We start from the raw sequence: 18,082 nt of genomic DNA on the forward strand, positions 1-18,082 counted from the left end.
GGCTTAAACGGCTGGAAGGGTCTGGAGGGCTCAGCCTGTAGGAGGGGTTGGGGCAGCTGCGGTGCTCCTGCACTGCATCCCAGCAGCTAGAGGTGTCAGATCCCCTTCATGGGACAGGAAAGTGTCCCTTCCTCTTACATAACCCCCTTTGCATCCCCTCCTCTGCCTCTTCTATGTATCCCTGGGGCAGCGAGTGAAAGGCTGGGGTTGGCGGTGCTGAGAAAACAGATACATCAGGAAAAGAAAACTAATCTGGAAATCAGGTCTCTAGGAGTCAGGGGGAAATTGTTTTCAGTGAGAAAAATATGGCAAAATACTGCATGAATAGGATTTTACCTTGTCAGACAAAAAATGCAGCTGAGGGAAGGCCGGGCTGGGGGCAGCTGTAATTGGTTCTGACTGTAATTTAAACAAGGCAGGAGCTGCTGGAGCAGGGCCTGGCAAAGACAGAATTCTGCTACTTGTGAGAGGACCTGGAAAACAACTTTGCTGAAATGTTTAATTTTGTGATTTTTTTTTTTAAGGAAAGCAAACATTTTTCTCTTTCCAAATTTATGTTCTTAAATGCAATGTGGAGTTTTTTTCAGATTAAAATGAAACAAACCCTGTCCAAATGAAATAGTTCAATGGGAAAATGGTAATACATTTATTTTGGAGAAATCCTGTGTGGTTTTATTTATTTTCTTGCTTTAATACTGGGCTGAAAAAGAAATACTTTGCCCTGATCTATGTTTGTGGGGGTGGAGGGGTCAGTTGTGCCTGCTGCAGAGTCCAGGAGCCGTTTTTGTACTGAGGGGAGAAAATGTTGAAATGCAGAAACCACATGTGAAGAACATGATGAGGGGTTAGGAGGTTATTTGGCTCTGGCTGTATTGTGGGGTTTTCATTGGAAAATCAATAGCAATCTTGTCCCCATATGTCACCAGCAGCCAGTCAGCTTCTTGCAGATCCATGGTCAGTCAAGCCATCTAGATCTAAACCCTTGGAGGGTTTGGTGGAAAGGGAAAACTGATTTAAGGCCAACACGAAGTTAAAATGTGGGTTTTTTCAGCCAAGGGATCCCTGTCCCCACCACATCCCTTTCACTCCATCCCTGATCCCCCTTGCCTGGAGCTCCCAGCCAGCTCTGGGCAGACTCTGGAGCTCAGGACAGTGGTGCTGAAGCACAGGCCCCTGGCCAGCACCAAACCTTTGCTCCAGGCCAGCAGCACCAGAGGGCTCCCATTTCAGTGCAGTTTCACACACGGGACACTCCAGCAGTTTGGAAGTCCATGCCTCTGGTGGCAGCCGGGGCTGTCACCAGCCTGGAAATACATAAGAGAAAATTTTTATTTAATAGTAACTGTTGCCGTAAAAGATGGAAATATTGAGTGAATGTCCCAGAACTTCATCACTATCCGTGGATTTTACTGGATGAAGTTACAGCCAAGGCTCATATGCAAAAACAGTCTCCTGATGATTTCTGGGCAGAAGCAGTGATTCCCAATTTGTGCTTTTTTGGTTTAATCTGATGTCCCAGCACAATACCATCAGAAGAAGCCAGAGCTGTTTAAATCCATCCAAGCCATGCTTCCCAGAACAGCTCCTGGATTTCCTTTCTCTTGCTGTGCTATTTATATTCCTTGTGCTTATGGAGAGAACTCAGCTCCAACCTGCCTTTTCTGCAAGTGAATAAACTCTCTATTCTACTTCTTTTTTCCCCCAGCAGGCCTGAAATAAACACTCAAGCAACAGCAGCAGGGGGCTCTGAGCTGGGGCTGAAGGGGTGAACTCCCTCTCTATCCAAAGGGATTAAGTGAGAGGTGTGTCACAGCCGGGCATGCTGGAGACCCAGGGCTGGTTCACCAGGAGTGGGAAGGATGCAGGATAAAGGAAACCCGTCACTCCAACAAATGGAGCTCATCACCCCAGCCTGCCCCCTCTCCACATCACAGCCACATCTTGGCCATCTTTGTCACGGGCAGACCCCCGGAAGCCCTGGATTATGCTTTGCCTTCTTTTTTTAATTTAAAATCTAGCTCCCTGCAGATGCATGAGCAGCTTCAGTGACTCCTTGGTCCAAAAAGCTGCTGAGTGGATAAATGGTTTGAAACGGTTGATGCAGAAACTGGGTCTTGGCATTTCCAGGAGGAGGAGTCCCATGTTTTTTCATTTTACAAAGTGCTTGGAAATGAGTTAAAAGATCAGCTGAAATGGAATAGAAATTGTTTGAAGTTCTCTAAATATGTGTATATGGGTACACACAGGGGAAAAAAGGGAGAAAGGGGAAATTCTGGATTCAACTGTTTTCTTTTTGCCTTAGGTATATTAGTTTTATTTCAGCTTTTCATCCACTTTTGTAAAAAGACTTTTACTTTTTATTTTTAATTTTCTTGAAGATGTTTCTGGGATCAGGATACAGCACTAGTAGCCTGGGGAATAGGGAAGGAGAGCGGCGCAAAGCCTTGATATATCTTAAGGTTGCTGGTCACAGAAAGTACCTGTGCTAGGAGTTAGGAAATAAAGGAAAACCTTTGAGCAATATGAGTGTATCTGTACTAAAGGGTTACAAGCATCCAAACTAACTACAGGGTTACATGGCAGCAGTGTGATTATGTGGCTCATGCAATTATCACCATCAGGGAGGTGTTTTCCAGCACAGGGCTGAGGAATTCCAGTGCTGATGTGATTTCCATCCTCTCTAATTCCTCAAGCCATTAATCTGAACAGATCTTTATCGTCCCCTTGCTGCCTTCTTGCGCACGAAGGAAGATAAATGATCCACGGGCCACTCTGGGTTGTTGTGTTGGAATTTACTGCTCAGCCTTGGCCCTGGGGCTGGGCTCTCCCTCCCTGCTGTCCCTGGCCACTGGGCCCGGGCTGGGCTGTTGGAGCCTCACAGGACAGGGAACCACCACCCAAGACTGTGTTTGGGGACTGGAGGAGGATTTTATTTTTTAGTCCAGATAGCAGGTTCTGCTTAATTTTCAAGAACCAGAGGCACTAAGCTTGGGATTTTGTGCAGGGAAAAGGGCAGCTGCTCCTGCTCATCCTCTCTGTGGCCCCTCTGTGTCACCAACACTCTGTTTTATTTCCCTGTGTTGTGCCCCATGTGGCTTATGCCTCCTCTGCTGGGGGATGCTGTGCGAATGACACAGGGATGCTGTGGGGGTGCCTCGCCTCCCTGTCACAATTTCTCCCATGTCACACCATTACTTGCTTAGGTCAAGCACCTTTGGTGATGGAGGGGATTTAAGTTCCACACTTGATGCTGAGCTAAAGGTGGAAATGTGCACTATTTCCCTTGCCCCCCCCAAGTGGTGTTTTGTATCTGTTTAAATCATATTTCTTCCCTGGCAGCCAGCACAGCGTGCTGCAACCTCATAGAGGGTTTGGAAATGGGGAAGGATAATAACACCAAGAGGACATTTCCCTGGCTCTTCCATTTGTGTAGTCCTGTTCTGTTTACCAGCCCAATCCTGTGCTGAACTATTTTACCATCATTAATTTTCTTCTGCAAAATTTCATTTGAATTCCCAGCCCCGATGCTGTGGATGTATTGGGCATCCCTCCAGCTCTCACTGCCTCTGGGAGCCCTCCTGTCCCACACCCCATGGGACAGGGCCAGCCTGTGCTCATTCTCCCTGCTCATTTCCCATGCTTCATGATCACATATTCCAAATACCTCATTCTTCTTCTGGACTCATTTTCCAGCACAGGAACATTCCCTCTCCAGCATGGATGCTGCATAACAAACATGCTGCAGAGCCTCTGTCGTGTTCAGTTCAAGGTCTTTTCTCTAATAGCCTCGGGTTTATCTTCTCAAAATCATTCCAAAGATCTCACTGATTACTTGGGAGGAACAAGGCATGTGCTTGGTGGTGTCATTGTGTGTCTGAATCTTAATGGCAACTTGCAAGGTGGGTCTGACTGAGGGGGAGGAAACAGTCCCCTCTGTGCCACCGTGTACCATTAGTCTTGAGTCCACTTGGGGATTAAAGAGACCAGTTTAATTAAAATGATATAAATCCAAATTTCCTGAAGTTGGGCCGGTTAATGTTGTGTCATGCTGCAGCAGCCTGGAGCTGTGAATTAGCCTGGTGGTGCCGGGACCCAGCGAGCAAGGCCTGCCAATGCCGGGCTTTGAATCACATCTTCTCGAGGTCTCCATCAGACTGGAAAGGCTTAGTTCCATGAGTTCAATAAATAATGGGTTGGTTTTAAACACAGACTGTAATTCATGGCCTCTGAGTAACAGTAGCTCAAAGATCTTAATTTAAAGGTCTTTATGAGGATGATGCTCTCAAGTGCTGGGGATCGTTATAGAGTCTCTCATTTTCAAATTACTGGGTAGAACTGAGCCCTGTTTTAATCTGGCCATTAATTAGAGGGAGTAATTGTTGCCCAGTGTCTCTCCAGGCGCTCTAATGTGAGCAAGAGCAGCCATACAGTGTGCTGGTGGACGGAAGCCTGTGGCACTCGGCTCTAATTGGGTCTCAGCCCTGGGAAGGACAGGACTGAGCAGAGCCGGAGAGTTCAGACTGCCTCGTTCATCCCTCTGGTTGTGATGAATTCACTGTCTGACTCCAGAGACCCACGGGCTGGGACGATGCAATCCACGCTGCTGAGAGCCGGGGTTTGCCTGGCCTCAATTAGCGCTGCCGGCTAATTGAGGGGTGGGTGGAGGCGGTGTCCTGCTTCCCAGGAATGGGCTCCACAGAGCCCCGCGTGCCCGCACTGAGGTACGAAACCGGCACACAGGTTCCCAGGAGTGTCTGACACACACCGCGCCTCTGGCTGTCCTGAGCTTGGGACACTCGGCTCCGTGCAGGAGCAGAGGGGGAAGGGGATGGAGAGGGAGATGGAGCCGAGGGGCAACTCCCATGTAAAGGATGCTCGAGCCACGGGGGCAAGGTGAGGACCAGGAAAAGGGAGTGAGTTAGGGTTTGAGATGATGGGGGGCACTGAGAGGGACAGGGAACAGGAGGAGCAACCGAGAACAGAGAGCGACGGAGCAGAGATTGAACGAGGGTACAAGAGGGGTTGGAAAGGAGGGAGAAGAACTGGGAGCAGGGAGAGGGACCGAGAGCAAAGAGACAGACTGGGAGCAGGAGGCAAGGGAGGATATGAGAGGTGATGGAGAGGAGAGAGGCAGGAACTAGGATCAGGGAGCAGGGGAAGATACAAGAAGCAATGGAGAAGAGCTCATCCCATGGAACAGTAGGATCAAGGATGGTCTGAACCCCTGAACACCATTTGCCTTTCCTTATCCTGTGTCCTGGAGGTGATTTGTCAGAGCAAGGGCGCCCTGGGTGCAGAGCCTGGTGCCCAAGCCCAGTTAGGCTTCTTACAAAGGAGACATCCAAGATGAGGCAGCCAAATCCACACTGTGTGTTCCCATCTCCCTCTCCACTGGTGTTTTTTGTCTGATTCCCATGCCTCACTCCATGCTGGAGGGCTGCAGTGAGCTCAGTGAGCTCCATAGATCAAGCTCCCAGGATTTACTGGGGTGGGGGAGAGGGGACGAGCAGAAAAGGTGACTGTAGGTGTTTTTCTTCTGCAGCTGAGGTTTCAGAGCTGTGGCTTTCGGCACCCACATGGTCCCAGGAGGGGGCAGTGGGAGGGAAGGGAGGCCTTTGTTGTGGGAAATGGCTTTGGCAGCTGTGGTGGGGCAGATATTTTTTGAACCCCTTTTTCACCAGTGGGTATAAAAATGGTTTTCATCCTGATCAGGCTGCTGTCTCCTTCCTCTCCTCTCACATGCTCCTGCTGCCACTCACACAGTGAAACACTGCAGCTTGGAGAAGTGGTTCCTTGGGGCGCCCAAATTTCATGGGTACCTTTGGTAGAGATGGATGAGGGGGCAGTTTTCTGGGATTTGGGGCTGCAGCTGCTGAATGGAACAGTTTGGGCAGGGACCAGCATCACTGTCAGCACTTGCACCCCAAAAGTGTCTGAAAGTGAAACGTGGTCATTTGCTGGCAGAGGGGAGAGGCACTGGTGGGGGATGTATCCCTGTGGATGTGGCATTTGAGGACATGGGGTAGTGGTGGTCTTGGCAGTGTTGGGGCCGGGTTGGGATTGATGGTCTCAGAGGACTTCTTCAATCTAAATGATTCCATGTTTCTGTGTGCTGCAGGCTTGCAGAGGGAGAAGCAGTCTTGGAATTAAGGATAATCTCCACATGCTGAAAAAATAGCCCAAAATCAATGATAGAAAATTTAATAATAATAAGTAAAAAGCACTGCACTTAGGCAGGAGGAAAAAAAAGAAAAAACAAACAAACAAACAAACAAACAAACAACCCCAAAAAAACAAAACCCAAAAAACCCCACAAAAACCACACACCAAAAAACCCCACAAAAAATCCCAGAGCAGGAAGATGAAAGGAGGATCATTTGCTCTGCAGTGGATGCCCTATTTTTTAATTTATTTACTGTCCATTTTTTTATGAAAACAACTTCCCAAAAATGGGGCAGAGGGGCCAGAGACAGATCTGCACACTTGTGGGGAACCCAGAGGGTGTGCAGAGGGGCTGGGACATTCTCTGGGTGTCCCTCCCTCCTCGTGCCAGCACCTAGACCCAATACCAGGCTCTGCTCTCCCTCACATGAATGATTTCCCAGCCTGTGACTACAGGCAACCCCACCCTTCAGAGAAAGCTGGAATGTTTGGGATAAAATGATGTCCAGGCTGAGAGGGACCCTAGCACTGTCCCAAATCGACCCCTGGCAGGGCAGAAACAGCCCAGAACTGCAGCCCCACATCCCTCAGCACTGGAGTGACTGCAGCACTGGGACCTCCAGGGTGCAGGGACAGAAGCACTGGAGTTAATGGATGGGGAGCAGGATTCGATGTGCTTTAGTGTCTGTTTGAAGAGTCATGGAACACTTGGGGCTATTTAATTGAAAGTAACTGTGCAAAACTCAGAATTAATTCTTATTAAACATCTGCAGTGACATTTTCTTAAGTGGAAATTAAATAGGGATTAAGGTGAAGCCTCCTAAGACTCTCCCTGTTGTGACCAGAAATGTTTTAAGCACCAGAGTATGTTAAATTTGAAGAAATGAGCTGATCTGGATGCACTTTTGTTTTTCCCTGTCTCTGGCTGCTCAGGCAAACAGGGGGAGCTGGAAGCAGAACCATAATAAATGGAATCATAGAATGGTTTGAGTTGGAAGGGACCTTAAAAAACATCTGGTTCCAAGTCTTGGCCACGGGCAGGGACAACTTCTGTTATTCCAGGTTGCTCCAAGCCCCATCCAACCAGACCTGAACCCTTCCAGGGATGGAGCAGCCACAGCTTCTCTGGGCACCCTGTTCCAGTGGGAAACCCAGTGTGGGCTGTTGGTGTGTTTGAGGAGGGAAAAAGAATAAAGAGAAGGCTGGGAAGAAGGGAGGGCTGGGAAGAGTGGCCAGGAGGGATGGAGTGTCAGGGAAGGGGACACCTTGAAGGCCCTATCCCTCTATGGGGCTGAGCCCTGGTCACTGGAGCTGCAGCCGCGTGGATTACACTGTCCCACCTACAAGAAGCATAACATGCTGAGAAGATAAAAATTTGGCTGGACATCAGGGCAGGAGATCTCCTGTGGGAATAATGCAGACAGAAACCTGTGGGGTTTATGATTATTAGGTTGCCAACAGAGGCTGTGTGACACTGCCCAGAGCTGGAAGGAGGATGCTGCTGCCCACCAGCACTGTTCACCACAAGGCTCCCAGCTCCGGCCACCTCCTCATCCAATGTGCTATTCAATTAATTAAATATTCTCTCTTCCAGATTGCTGGCTGAGGGTGACACACGCTTAATGAACAGCTGCAGGTCCCTAATCACATTGGCAATTAGGAATGTAATTAGAGCACTTGCAAATGGTTTTCATGCTGATAAAACATGACAGAATGGAGCGTTTTCACTCACTGTCAGCTGCCAGACAATCTGTTACCCATCTAATGGCAATTTAATTACAAATTCCTCCACTACCCCAGTTTCCGGTTGCTTGGGTCCATGGATAATTGGGCAGCTCTGGGGTTCTGCTAAGGTGTCACCCAGCAGCACTGACCTGGAGCTGGGCATGGAGCTGAAGGGTTTCTGGAGAGGAGCTCCAGGAAGTGGTTCCCTCTCACCTGGCTCCTGCTGAGCCTGAGCCTGAGGGAATGGTTGGAGCTGGGTCAGGGAGGGTTAGGTGGGAGATCAGGAAAGGTTCTTCCCCCAGAGGGTGTTGGCACAGCCCAGGCTCCCCAGGGAATGGACACAGCCCCGAGGCTGCCAGAGCTCCAGGAGAGTTTGGACAGCACTCTCAGGGATGCCCAGGGTGGTATTGTTGGGGGGTCTGGGCAGGGCCAGGCATTAGACTTGATCCTGATGGGTTTATTCCAGCTCAGGAGATTCTCTGATTCGAAGAGGATTGTGGGGAAAGCCAAGTTAAATACAGTGCAGGGGCAGGCCCAAATCCATGGGTGGGACTGTGCAGAGGGCGCAGGGGGTAGATCCCAGCTCCTACAGAAACATGCATGGTAGGATTGGTTACCTTGACTGATCCAGGGGAAAATCCCACCTGGTTGAGGAGCCTTGAGCATACAGGTATTCCATACATGACATCTGATGTACCCATGCCATCAGGGATAAAGGGCTCCCATGCCATTAACCAGCCCCAAACTGCTCCAGTGCTGTCTGCCCTGGGCAGGTGAGGGGTGCAGTGACACACAGGGAACATCCTGACCTGGCCACTACCCCCTTGCCCCTTTCCCAGGCCATGGGGGGCTTTGGCTATCTCCATGCTGGCCACCTTGGGTCTCTGTGGTGGGCACTGGGTTGGGAAGTGCCTGAGGCTGTAGCTGGGGCAGTGTGGCTGCACAGGGGATGGGGATGAAGGTGCTTCACGGGCTCAGAGGATGCTGTTGTATATTGGTGCAGTGAGTGAAATAACACTGTAATTTTGTTATCAGCAGCATGCCTCTCCATCATCCAGGTGCTGTGTGAATGTTAAGAGAGTGTTTAATTCATTATCAGGTGGAGCAGGATTAAAAGCCCATTTTACAAATGAAGACACCACTCAAGAAAAGTTATTGACATCAGGGTAACACACTGGGAACAGAACAGAGGGATTTTAATGACAAATAAAGGGCAAAGGTCTGCCAAATGATGGACATATGTTTTGCTACATGAAAGCTCAGAGCTCAGGTATCAATTAAATCATCAAACCAGCTGAAGGTGGTGATGGTTCCTATGACCATCAGGAACCATGGCAGCTGAATTTATGGCTCTAATGGGCCTTGAAGAAACTCTGCAGGTAATTTTCTCATTGTTCTGGTGTTTATCTTGCTCGAATCATGGAATGGTTTGGGTTGGAAGGGACCTTAAAAATGATCCAGTTCCATCCTCCAATTCCAGCCAGTTCTGCCCCGCAGCCCTCTCAAACTACCTCCCCTCTGGCTGCTGCCCTGACAGCTCAGCACTAGCCCCATCACTCAGGTAGCTGCTGATGGGCTGTAGTGGCAGAGGCAGCTGTGCATTAGCAGGGGGACAATGATGGAGCCTCTGCCACGCGGCTGCTGAGCGCAGAGTGAAGGCAGCGGCTGCATCCTGCAGATCCAGGCTCCATCCAAGCATCTGGCTGATCAAAGGCAGCGAGCCCAGCACAGCTCCTGTCAGCAAGGAGCTGTAATGAGGATTTTCACTCAGACAGCCTCTGCAGAGAGAATCCCAGTGATGGATGTCAGCCTGTTCGCCTGTGTAAATAAACAGGAACAAGTGAGAGCCAGGGAGGCAGGAGAGTAAGGGCCATGTGGAGAGAAGGCACTCAGCTCAAAGCGGTGGGAAATAGGGGCCAGGGAGGCTGAGGGAATTTTCGAGGATCAGTTGCTCTCCGTAGCTGTGGAGGGCTGTGTGTGCCTTGGGGACCCCTGCTCTGTGCAGCCCTGGATCCACTGTCTCATGCAAAAGTACCCACGGGAGCCTCCTGTGCCCCCCTCCCTGGGCAGGACTGGGACCCCACTGCTCTCTGTGACATGTGGTGCTGGGGGCTCTGCTTCAGCTCTGGGGGTCCCAAGCTCCCCTTGTCCCCTCGGCTCCTTGTGCCTTATTTTCTGGCTGGTGTTTACTTTTAAAACTCCTGGGAGTGTTTGTCTCCTCACATCCTGCACTGACCCAGTTCTTGCTCGTTGCCATGGAGAACTGGACCCAGGTCCATTAACAGTCCCTGTGCTGCTCCTGCCTGGCTCGGAAGCTTGGAGGATGCAGTGGTGAGCCTGGATGGGATGGTCTCAGGAGAGGGGCCAGGTGGGACTTGCAAGGGCCAGTGAAGGACTGGAGTCTCGAGCTGCCTGCTCCAGGTGGGTCAGGACAGTTCCTGCAATTCAGGATGGGTTCCTGCAGCTCAGAATTCCTGAGGCTCCCCCTGCAGCCATTTCTAGTCTGAGACACAAGCGCTGGTGTCCTCACACCTCCCTCCCGCACCCTCCCTCCCCTTCACATGTCTTAAACCCCAGAATTCTGCAATAAGGACTTCTGGTCTTGTTCCAGGTGTTGTCCATCACTCCATAGCCAGACCAAGAATATTAAGTGATGCTCAGTCTAATGATCAAGAACACTCAGTTTTAGGGGTTGGTTATTCAGATGAGTATTTAAAACCTCAAGCTCCATTAAGGATTAATTTGGGCCAGCTCAGATTCTAACTCATTTGCCCCGTGCAATCTATACGCAGCTCAGGGTGTCATTTTCTTTTCTGTCCATTTATTTAACTTTTTTCCAGCCTGGGGTGAAATCACCACTTAAAGGGATTTTCATTCCTGGATGGGAGAGCTATAGCATGTATTCCCAGTGAGGATTATCCCACCCCAGTGCAAGCCATTGCTGCTGCAGACAGGACAGATGAGACATCTTGATGTCACTTGATATATAAACCAAATTATTTCTCTTATCTCTTCATTTTGCAACTTCCCAGAGCAGTGGGGAAGCCCCAGTGTTCCCAGGCAGTAGGATTTTAAGCTTTCTCAAGGGAGGGATTTTTAAAATTTCATATTTCATGAACTACGGAAGAACTGAAAAGTAAAAAGCCAACACCAACCTTCCCCTCAGTCCCCCAAAACCTGCCATTAACCTTCCCAAGCCCATGCCACACACTGTTTTTTCCCCTCCTGGTTGACTTGAGGAATCCATTTCTGGTTTGATTTTCGGTATTTGTGATGCTGAAACCTCTTGTGTTTAAAGGACATTCCTGGAAAGCAGTGGCAAAGCTCATTCTATCATCTCAGAGCAGCTTTTCCCTTTCCATGAAGCAACCTGCCATGTGAATGATGGTTTTAAATTGGCTTTCACATCGAGGCATGCCGTTTCCTAGAAACTCGAGGTTGACAGGAAAAGCACCAGATAAAGCAGGAAGAGAAAGGGAAGAGCTCCTTCCCAGGCTCGTGCTGCCACTGGCTGTTTTGGGGAAAGAGGTGACCAGGGATGGCATCCTTTAACCAGCTTGCCCTGGTTTCCAGGAGCTGTGACAGAGAGCCCTGGGCCATCCCCAGCCCTGGCAAGGGCTGGAGCAGCCAGCTGTGCTGGGCACTAGCTGGAGAGAACGTGGGAGCAGTCCCACAGCGGAGAGGGCTCCCAGGGAGTTTTGGCCACAGAGGACACAGAGGTGACATTGCCACATTTCTTCCCTGGTGCCATCTCAGCACAGGCTGATCCTTTGCCATCTGCCCTCCCCTTGCCCAGCAGCCCCCGTTCCTCTGGCTGGCCCCAAGTCGACTCTGAGCCAAGGCAGCCTGAGCAGACCCAGCAGGGATGAGCTCCCGGCTCCGCTGTCCCAGTGCTCCTCATCCCTTTGGGCCGTGGTTTGTCCTGGAGATGGGTTTCAGGTTAGGGATAATGAAGTGTACCAATGGAAAGCCTCTAAAGAAAATGCATCCTCCCCACCCAGGACTCATTTCCCCATTTGTTCCACGGATAATGAAGAAATCTCTGGAGCTTCCTCCCATTCCATCGGGGTGGAGGGAGGAGGAATGGGGCGGGTGCAATTCCCGGCACTCCCGGGACCCTGCTTTGCCAAGGTGTGCCCTTCCCAGCACCGGCAGTCCTCCAGGCACTGGGCTGACATCCATCCTGGTGATTCACAGCATCGCCCACTCCCAGCCGGAGCACCGAGGCAGGAATCTTGCCAGCAGCATGGGGGAACAGTGTGTCAGACACATCCATGCGGAGAATTCCTGCCTTTCTGGAAGCTCTGGATGCACTGAGCAGACGGCCCATGCTGTGGAGCTGTTGTGGCAGCCGGGGTGAGCCCCCCTGGATGAACCCCGCAGAGGGCAGAGGCTCCCCGGGACTGGGGGGCTGCACGGGGCTGTTCTCACCGCAGTGTCGGGGCGGGCTGACGACAGAGCCGAGCGGTGCCTCACCTCTGCACGCCGAGGCTCTGCTGTTCAAGTGCCCATTTTTGGCCATTTGGGGAATGTTTCTCCTCTGGAAGGTTTTATTTTTCAGTTTAAATGAAAATTAGGTTCCCGCACTGTGTCAATTCCATGGAGTGGGGAGCAGGTCCTCTCCTCTCCCAGGAACAATGTCCCACGGTGAAAGGAGAGGATCTGTGTCCCCTTGTACAGACTCCTGGAACAGCCAGATTTTTGCCCCTACTAAGTCCTTCCTTGCTGCTCGCTGGGTGCTCACCGGGCTCGGGGCTAAGTGGCTCTACATCTCTCCTGCCATGGGGACTGCTCCACAGGGTTGGGGCACCTCTGGCTTTTGGGATCTGTCAGGATCTGTTTGACAAGTGGCCAGAGCTCACCTGCAGATCCCTGCCAGACCCCCCACACTTGTCCCAGGACATGCAGCAAACAAAGCTGGAGCAGTGATCGGATGGATGAAGGGGATGGAGTTGGGACAGCCCCCTGGCGCTGGTCTGGGGCTACCCTGCCAATCTCTGGACCAGGGAATACAATGTCTGGAAAGGGAGGCTGTGAGCCCTGGGCATTGTAGCCCCCACTCCTCAGTGTGGGGCTCTGGCAGTGGGGTGTTTGTGGCAGAAGCAGGAGCACCAGCACCAGACCCAGCCCATCACTGCTGTGTCGCTGACACCCCACAGCCAGGGCAGAGCTCTGACCAATGCAAATGCCACAGGTTTGTTTGTAGCGGCAGCAGCAACTCATCCTCCAGGCAGGTTCCATGTGCTAGTGATTAATCTTTAATAGGTAAAAGCCTGGAGCAAAAGCATAAAGCAAGAAATATTTAATTCCACAGTGTTGGTTTGCACCATATGTTTTCCACTTAATAAATATTTTAGGCACTCGTGCTCCAAAAATGGGCTCTGTATTCTGGTGGTTTGTGAGCTTGTGCTCCCTGACATGAGGCTGCCCCCAATGCCCCGTCTGGGCAGCTTCTGCCCAGTGGCCCCACTCCAGCCTGGGATCCAGTGGGGCGTCCCCACCCCCTGGGCTCAGTCCTGCCGGGTGGGGCCCCTGAGAGACCCAAGGGAAGCACACTCAGGGCTGGGCTGGCAGGGGGAGCCCCCGAGTTCCTCCCTGCTGGCCGCCAGTCCCTGTGCATGGCAGGGGCTCTGTGCAGGGGGCTGTCACATCCAATGCTCAGCCCCATCACCAGCTTGGCCCCACCACTGGCTTCATCCCCCACCCCCTTCAGGGCACTGGGGGGTCGAGAGCACCAGGAGGACATGGCTGGCACTCAGAGATGTCCAGAATCCTTGTGGCCATCCAGGACTGGGAAAGGGCAGGTTGGCACCCTCAGTGCCATCATCCAGGGGCGGGAAGCAGGGTGCTCAGTATTTGTTTACTTTTGGACAGAGCTTTAGCACACCCTGTGCCTGGCCACCCCACGGGCTCTCCAGGCTGTGCTGAGCCCAGCACAAGGAGAGCTGCTGCTGGGTGGTACAAGAAGTCCCCTCTGCTCCTGGGGATGCTTGGCCATATGCTTTGGCAGGTTTGGGGAACACTCTGATGGCCAGCAAGAAGATCCCCGGGCTGTCCTGACTGTATGGCCTCCCCCACACACAGACATACCCAGTAACATATATATATATTATATTATATTATATATTTTTTTATATATATATATATATACAGACATTAACAAAGAAGTTGCAAAAAAATGAACAAAAAGGGAAAAACCCAACAGGAAGAACAGCCCTCCCCGAAACAAAAGGGAAGCAGGAATGTTACACGTGGAAGGAGAGGCTGAGGGGAGCCAGGAGTCCACACATCCCAAACTTGTACACTGGTGTCCCCAGGAGCAGAGGAACCAGCAGCAGCACTCTGAGCCCCTCTCCATGTCCTGAGGAGGGCCCAGGGATGGGGCTGCTGCTCCCCAAATCATGGTGACAATTGGGTGGGCTTTCCTTTCAGTATCACAAGAGGACAATGCAGGTGCATGGGAAAGGCCCTCAGCCCCTGCCTGGGGTGTGGGGCTTCCCCAGCTCCCACCTGGCCAAGTACGAGACATGTGTGGGGGCCAGGGGGTCCCACAATTAGTGCAATTTCATCAGGTGCAAATGCCATGCTAAGGGCTTGTGGTCTCTGATGCGCCATCTTTGGCACTGCCAGGGCCAACACCCACCTCCAGGGCCTGGCATCCCTCAGGTGACACAAGATGAGCAGCCCCATGGGACTGGCACATGTGGAAGGGAGTTCTGTGAGACCTTCCCATGAAAAACATCCAGCTTAAAAGGGTGATTTAACCTCCCAAAGTGAAATGGGGCCATGTGCAAGGCTGGGGGGATGGCAGACGTGCCCCCACTGCACCCTCCCTGAGCTCCTACACCCCGGGGCTGGGAGAAGCAAACAGAGCTGCTTCTCTGCTCAGGAGGAGTCAGAAAGAGGGGTGTATCCCCTACATTTTGCCCTGCCAGACATCATGGGGAAGCAGCCTGTATCAGAGGGAAACCCCTCTAAGCTTGGCAGGGCTGGCAGCAGATCCTTTCCCAAGGGGCTGCCCACCTCCCTTTTCCAAAAACCACAGCCCAGACACAAGGAGGGATGGCATACTGGGGAACAGGCACCCTTCCACACTCTTCCTGGGCAAAGCTGCTACCACCAGACTCACCAACATACATCCCTCTGGCCAGGTTTCTAGGAGGGGTCACCAGATGAATTCTGAACTGGCTCCAGATGAATTCAACCGAGCTCTGCCACAGCCCCCCATGGTATCAGCCCCAGACGCCCTGTCCAAGCCAGCTATTTGCTCCCACAGCCTGGGCTTCAGAATCACAGAACAGGCTGAGTTGAAAAGGGCCCATCAGGATCATTAAGCCCAGCTCCTGGCCCTGTATGGGACACCCCAAAAATCGCACCCTGTTTGGGAGTTTTGTTCAAATGCTCCTTCAGCTCTGGCAGCCTTGGAGCCATGACCACTCCCTCGGGAGCCTGTGCAGTGCCTGACCACACCCTGAGAGAAAAACCTTTTCCTGACATCCAGCCTAACCCTCCCCTGGCTCAGCTCCAGCCATTTCCTTCAGTCCTATCACTGGTCACAAGAATGAAGAGATGGGTACCTGCCCCTCCATTCCCTCTTGGGAGGAGCTGAAGATGACAGAGGCCTCCCTTCTCTTCCTCTCCAGCTGAATAAACCAAGTGACCTCAGCCACTCCTCACAAGACCTCTGCAGACCCTTCTCTGTTCTCACAGCCTTTCTCTGTACACTCTATAATAGCTTCATGCCTTTAAATTGTGGTGTGCAAAACTGCCCTCAGAGCTCAGGGTAAGGCTGCCTCAGCCCAGAGCAGAGCACGACAATCCCCTCCTTGGCCTGATGCCCCCCAGGACATGGATTTCCCTCCTGGCTGACTGAGATCCAAACGGCCATGGACCAGGACCCCCAGAGCCCTTCCACAGCTGCTCCACAGCCTCTTGTTCCCCAGTTCATACACACAATCAGGGTTGCCCCATCCCAGGCACAGAATCCATGACCTTCCCTTGTTAAACTTCACATAGTTGGTGATTCCCCATCTGTCCAATTTTCCTGGGTCTCTCTGCAGGGCCTCCCTGTCCTTCAGAGAGTTGACAGCTCATCCCAGCTGAGTGCTGTCAGCAAACTGACTTATTATTCTTTCCAGTCCTGCATCCAGGTTGTTAATGAAGATGTTGAAAAGCACAGGGCTGAGGATGGAGCCCTGCAGAACCCCACAAGTGACTTGTGCCAGCCTGATGTCACCCTTTGTGCCTGACCCGTGAGCCAGTTGCTCACCCACCCCATGATGTGTTTATCCAGCTGTGGGCTGGACATTTTGTCCAGAAGGATCCTGTGAGAGACTGTGTCAAAAGCCTGCTAAAGTCCAAAAAGATTCCATCTCTTGGCTTTCAGGTGGGTTACCCTCTCACAGAAGGAATCAGATTTGAAAAGCAGCGCCAGCCCAGCTCCTCCTGGCCTCTTAAAATGAATCTGGAGACTGGAGCTTGGCCAGGGGACTTGATGGTTGTGGTTACTGGGAATACTGGTGGACAGCCAAAGAGCTCCCAGTAACCAGGGTCTCTGAGCCTCTGAGCCAGACTCAGTCCTTTGCCACAGAGTAACCAGGACGGCTCCACACTCACCTCACCACAGAATCATGGAATAGTTTGGGTTGGAAGGGATCTTTAAAATGCACCCAGTCCAATTCCCTGGCATAGTGGAGAAAAAAACAGAAGTCAACATTTGAGGTCATAAATTGAGATTGAGTCATAGAGCATAGAGGTGGTTTTTGAGCAGGACTCTACTGAGGGCTCAGAGCAGGAAGATGAGTTTTTGCTGCTGGGACACCAGACAGGAGACTAAGGGAGGCCTCTGTGGAGCAGGGCACTGCTGGCCAGAGCCCACATCAGGAAGGAGCAGCTGCCAAATCTCTGTGCCAGGGGCCAAAGCTCCTCAAGGATGCAGGCCTCCACAGTTACTGGGAAGCTCTCAAAGGAGGAGATGGTGGGCTGGGGGTCTGTGGCTCTCCACTGCAGGACCCCAAATATGTATCAGGAGCATGCCATCTGCAGCACAGACAGCCACTGGGGACACCCCGAGTGCCATCTTCACTCCCACAGACCACCACCCTCTCTCCACGGGACCACCACCCACCACACACCCACTGCCAGTGCTCACAGAGCCTGAGGGCTCCAAGCCTTATACATTCCACCAGGGAAGCTACCGAGCCTCAGCCACATGGAAAGTCCTCCCTGAAAAGTGCTGCTCAGTGCTCTGGGTCCCCACACCACCTGTCAGCAGGCTCCAGAGCCCATCCCTCCTGTCCCAACCTGCCCCTCAGGGTACACACGAGCCATTCCTTGACCACCATGGCACCTCAGGTCACTCTGAAGCCCGCCCTAGCCTTTCCAGCTCCCAAGGGAAGACAGAACCATCCAGGTGACAATCTTCTTGGGGAGAGATGGAAGCCACCGCCAAAGAGCTGCTCCAGCCACTCTTGTGCACTCTGGAGCTCACCAACAGCAGTTCATTCCCAGACGTGGCTTGAGGTTCTTCCACGTTTCCATTAAAGTAAGATGGAGCTGGGTGTGGATGGTGCTCAATTGCTCGGGTGCCACAGCGGCTCTCCGGCATGGCTGCCAGCGGGCAGCTCTGGCCACCTGCACCCACTGGCCTGGCCAGTGCTGCCACAGGGCATGGGCAGGCCTGGGCAGCCTAGTGACAGGCTTTCATTCCTGACACATACGGGGACTCCTGGGGCCGGCAGTTACACTCCTGCTGCTCAGGGTAATCGATGAAATCTGGGGCAGGCAGCCCTGAGAGGATCATCAGGGATTTGTTCCAGATGGTGAAGGTGGGACACACTGGCAGGATGAAGGAGACTTCAAAGGTGTGGAGGTGGAGGGAGTTGGCCGGGTCGTAGAAGGAGAGTGCGTTGTTGTCGTAGTCCAGGAGGATACCAAGGCGCTTCATCTGTGGGTGCACCTCCACCAGCATCTCCTTGTTGTTGTGCCGCACCACAAAGTTGTTGTTGCAGCGGGAGAAGACCCAAGAAGAGGAGTTCTTCCCGATCCACTCGTTTTTGGGGGCGGACTTGTAAGCCACGCCAATGGCATACCTGCAGTAGAGGAGAAGCCGTGCTCAGCACCCTCCAGCCTTGGCACAGCACCAGGCCCAGCCGGGATGGCTAGGGCACCTCGTGCTTTCAGAGCTCACCTGCTG

At 52.1% G+C, this 18,082-nt stretch overlaps 1 protein-coding gene across 4 annotated transcripts in view; it reads right to left on the reverse strand.

The window, feature by feature from the left end:
* Positions 1–13,122: 13,122 nt before the first annotated feature.
* MID2 (midline 2) overlaps positions 13,123–18,082 on the reverse strand; it is a 65,309-nt gene continuing 60,349 nt past the window's right edge. For all 4 annotated transcript variants that reach the window (XM_063416978.1, XM_063416981.1, XM_063416977.1 and 1 more), the window contains one exon: positions 13,123–17,978. In XM_063416978.1, coding sequence (XP_063273048.1) covers positions 17,576–17,978 — 403 coding nt within the window. In that variant the 3' untranslated portion in view covers positions 13,123–17,575. The remainder of the gene's footprint in view (positions 17,979–18,082) is intronic.

The sequence above is a fragment of the Prinia subflava genome, chromosome 20, assembly GCF_021018805.1.
Source record: "Prinia subflava isolate CZ2003 ecotype Zambia chromosome 20, Cam_Psub_1.2, whole genome shotgun sequence".
NCBI classification, from domain to species: Eukaryota; Metazoa; Chordata; class Aves; order Passeriformes; family Cisticolidae; genus Prinia; species Prinia subflava.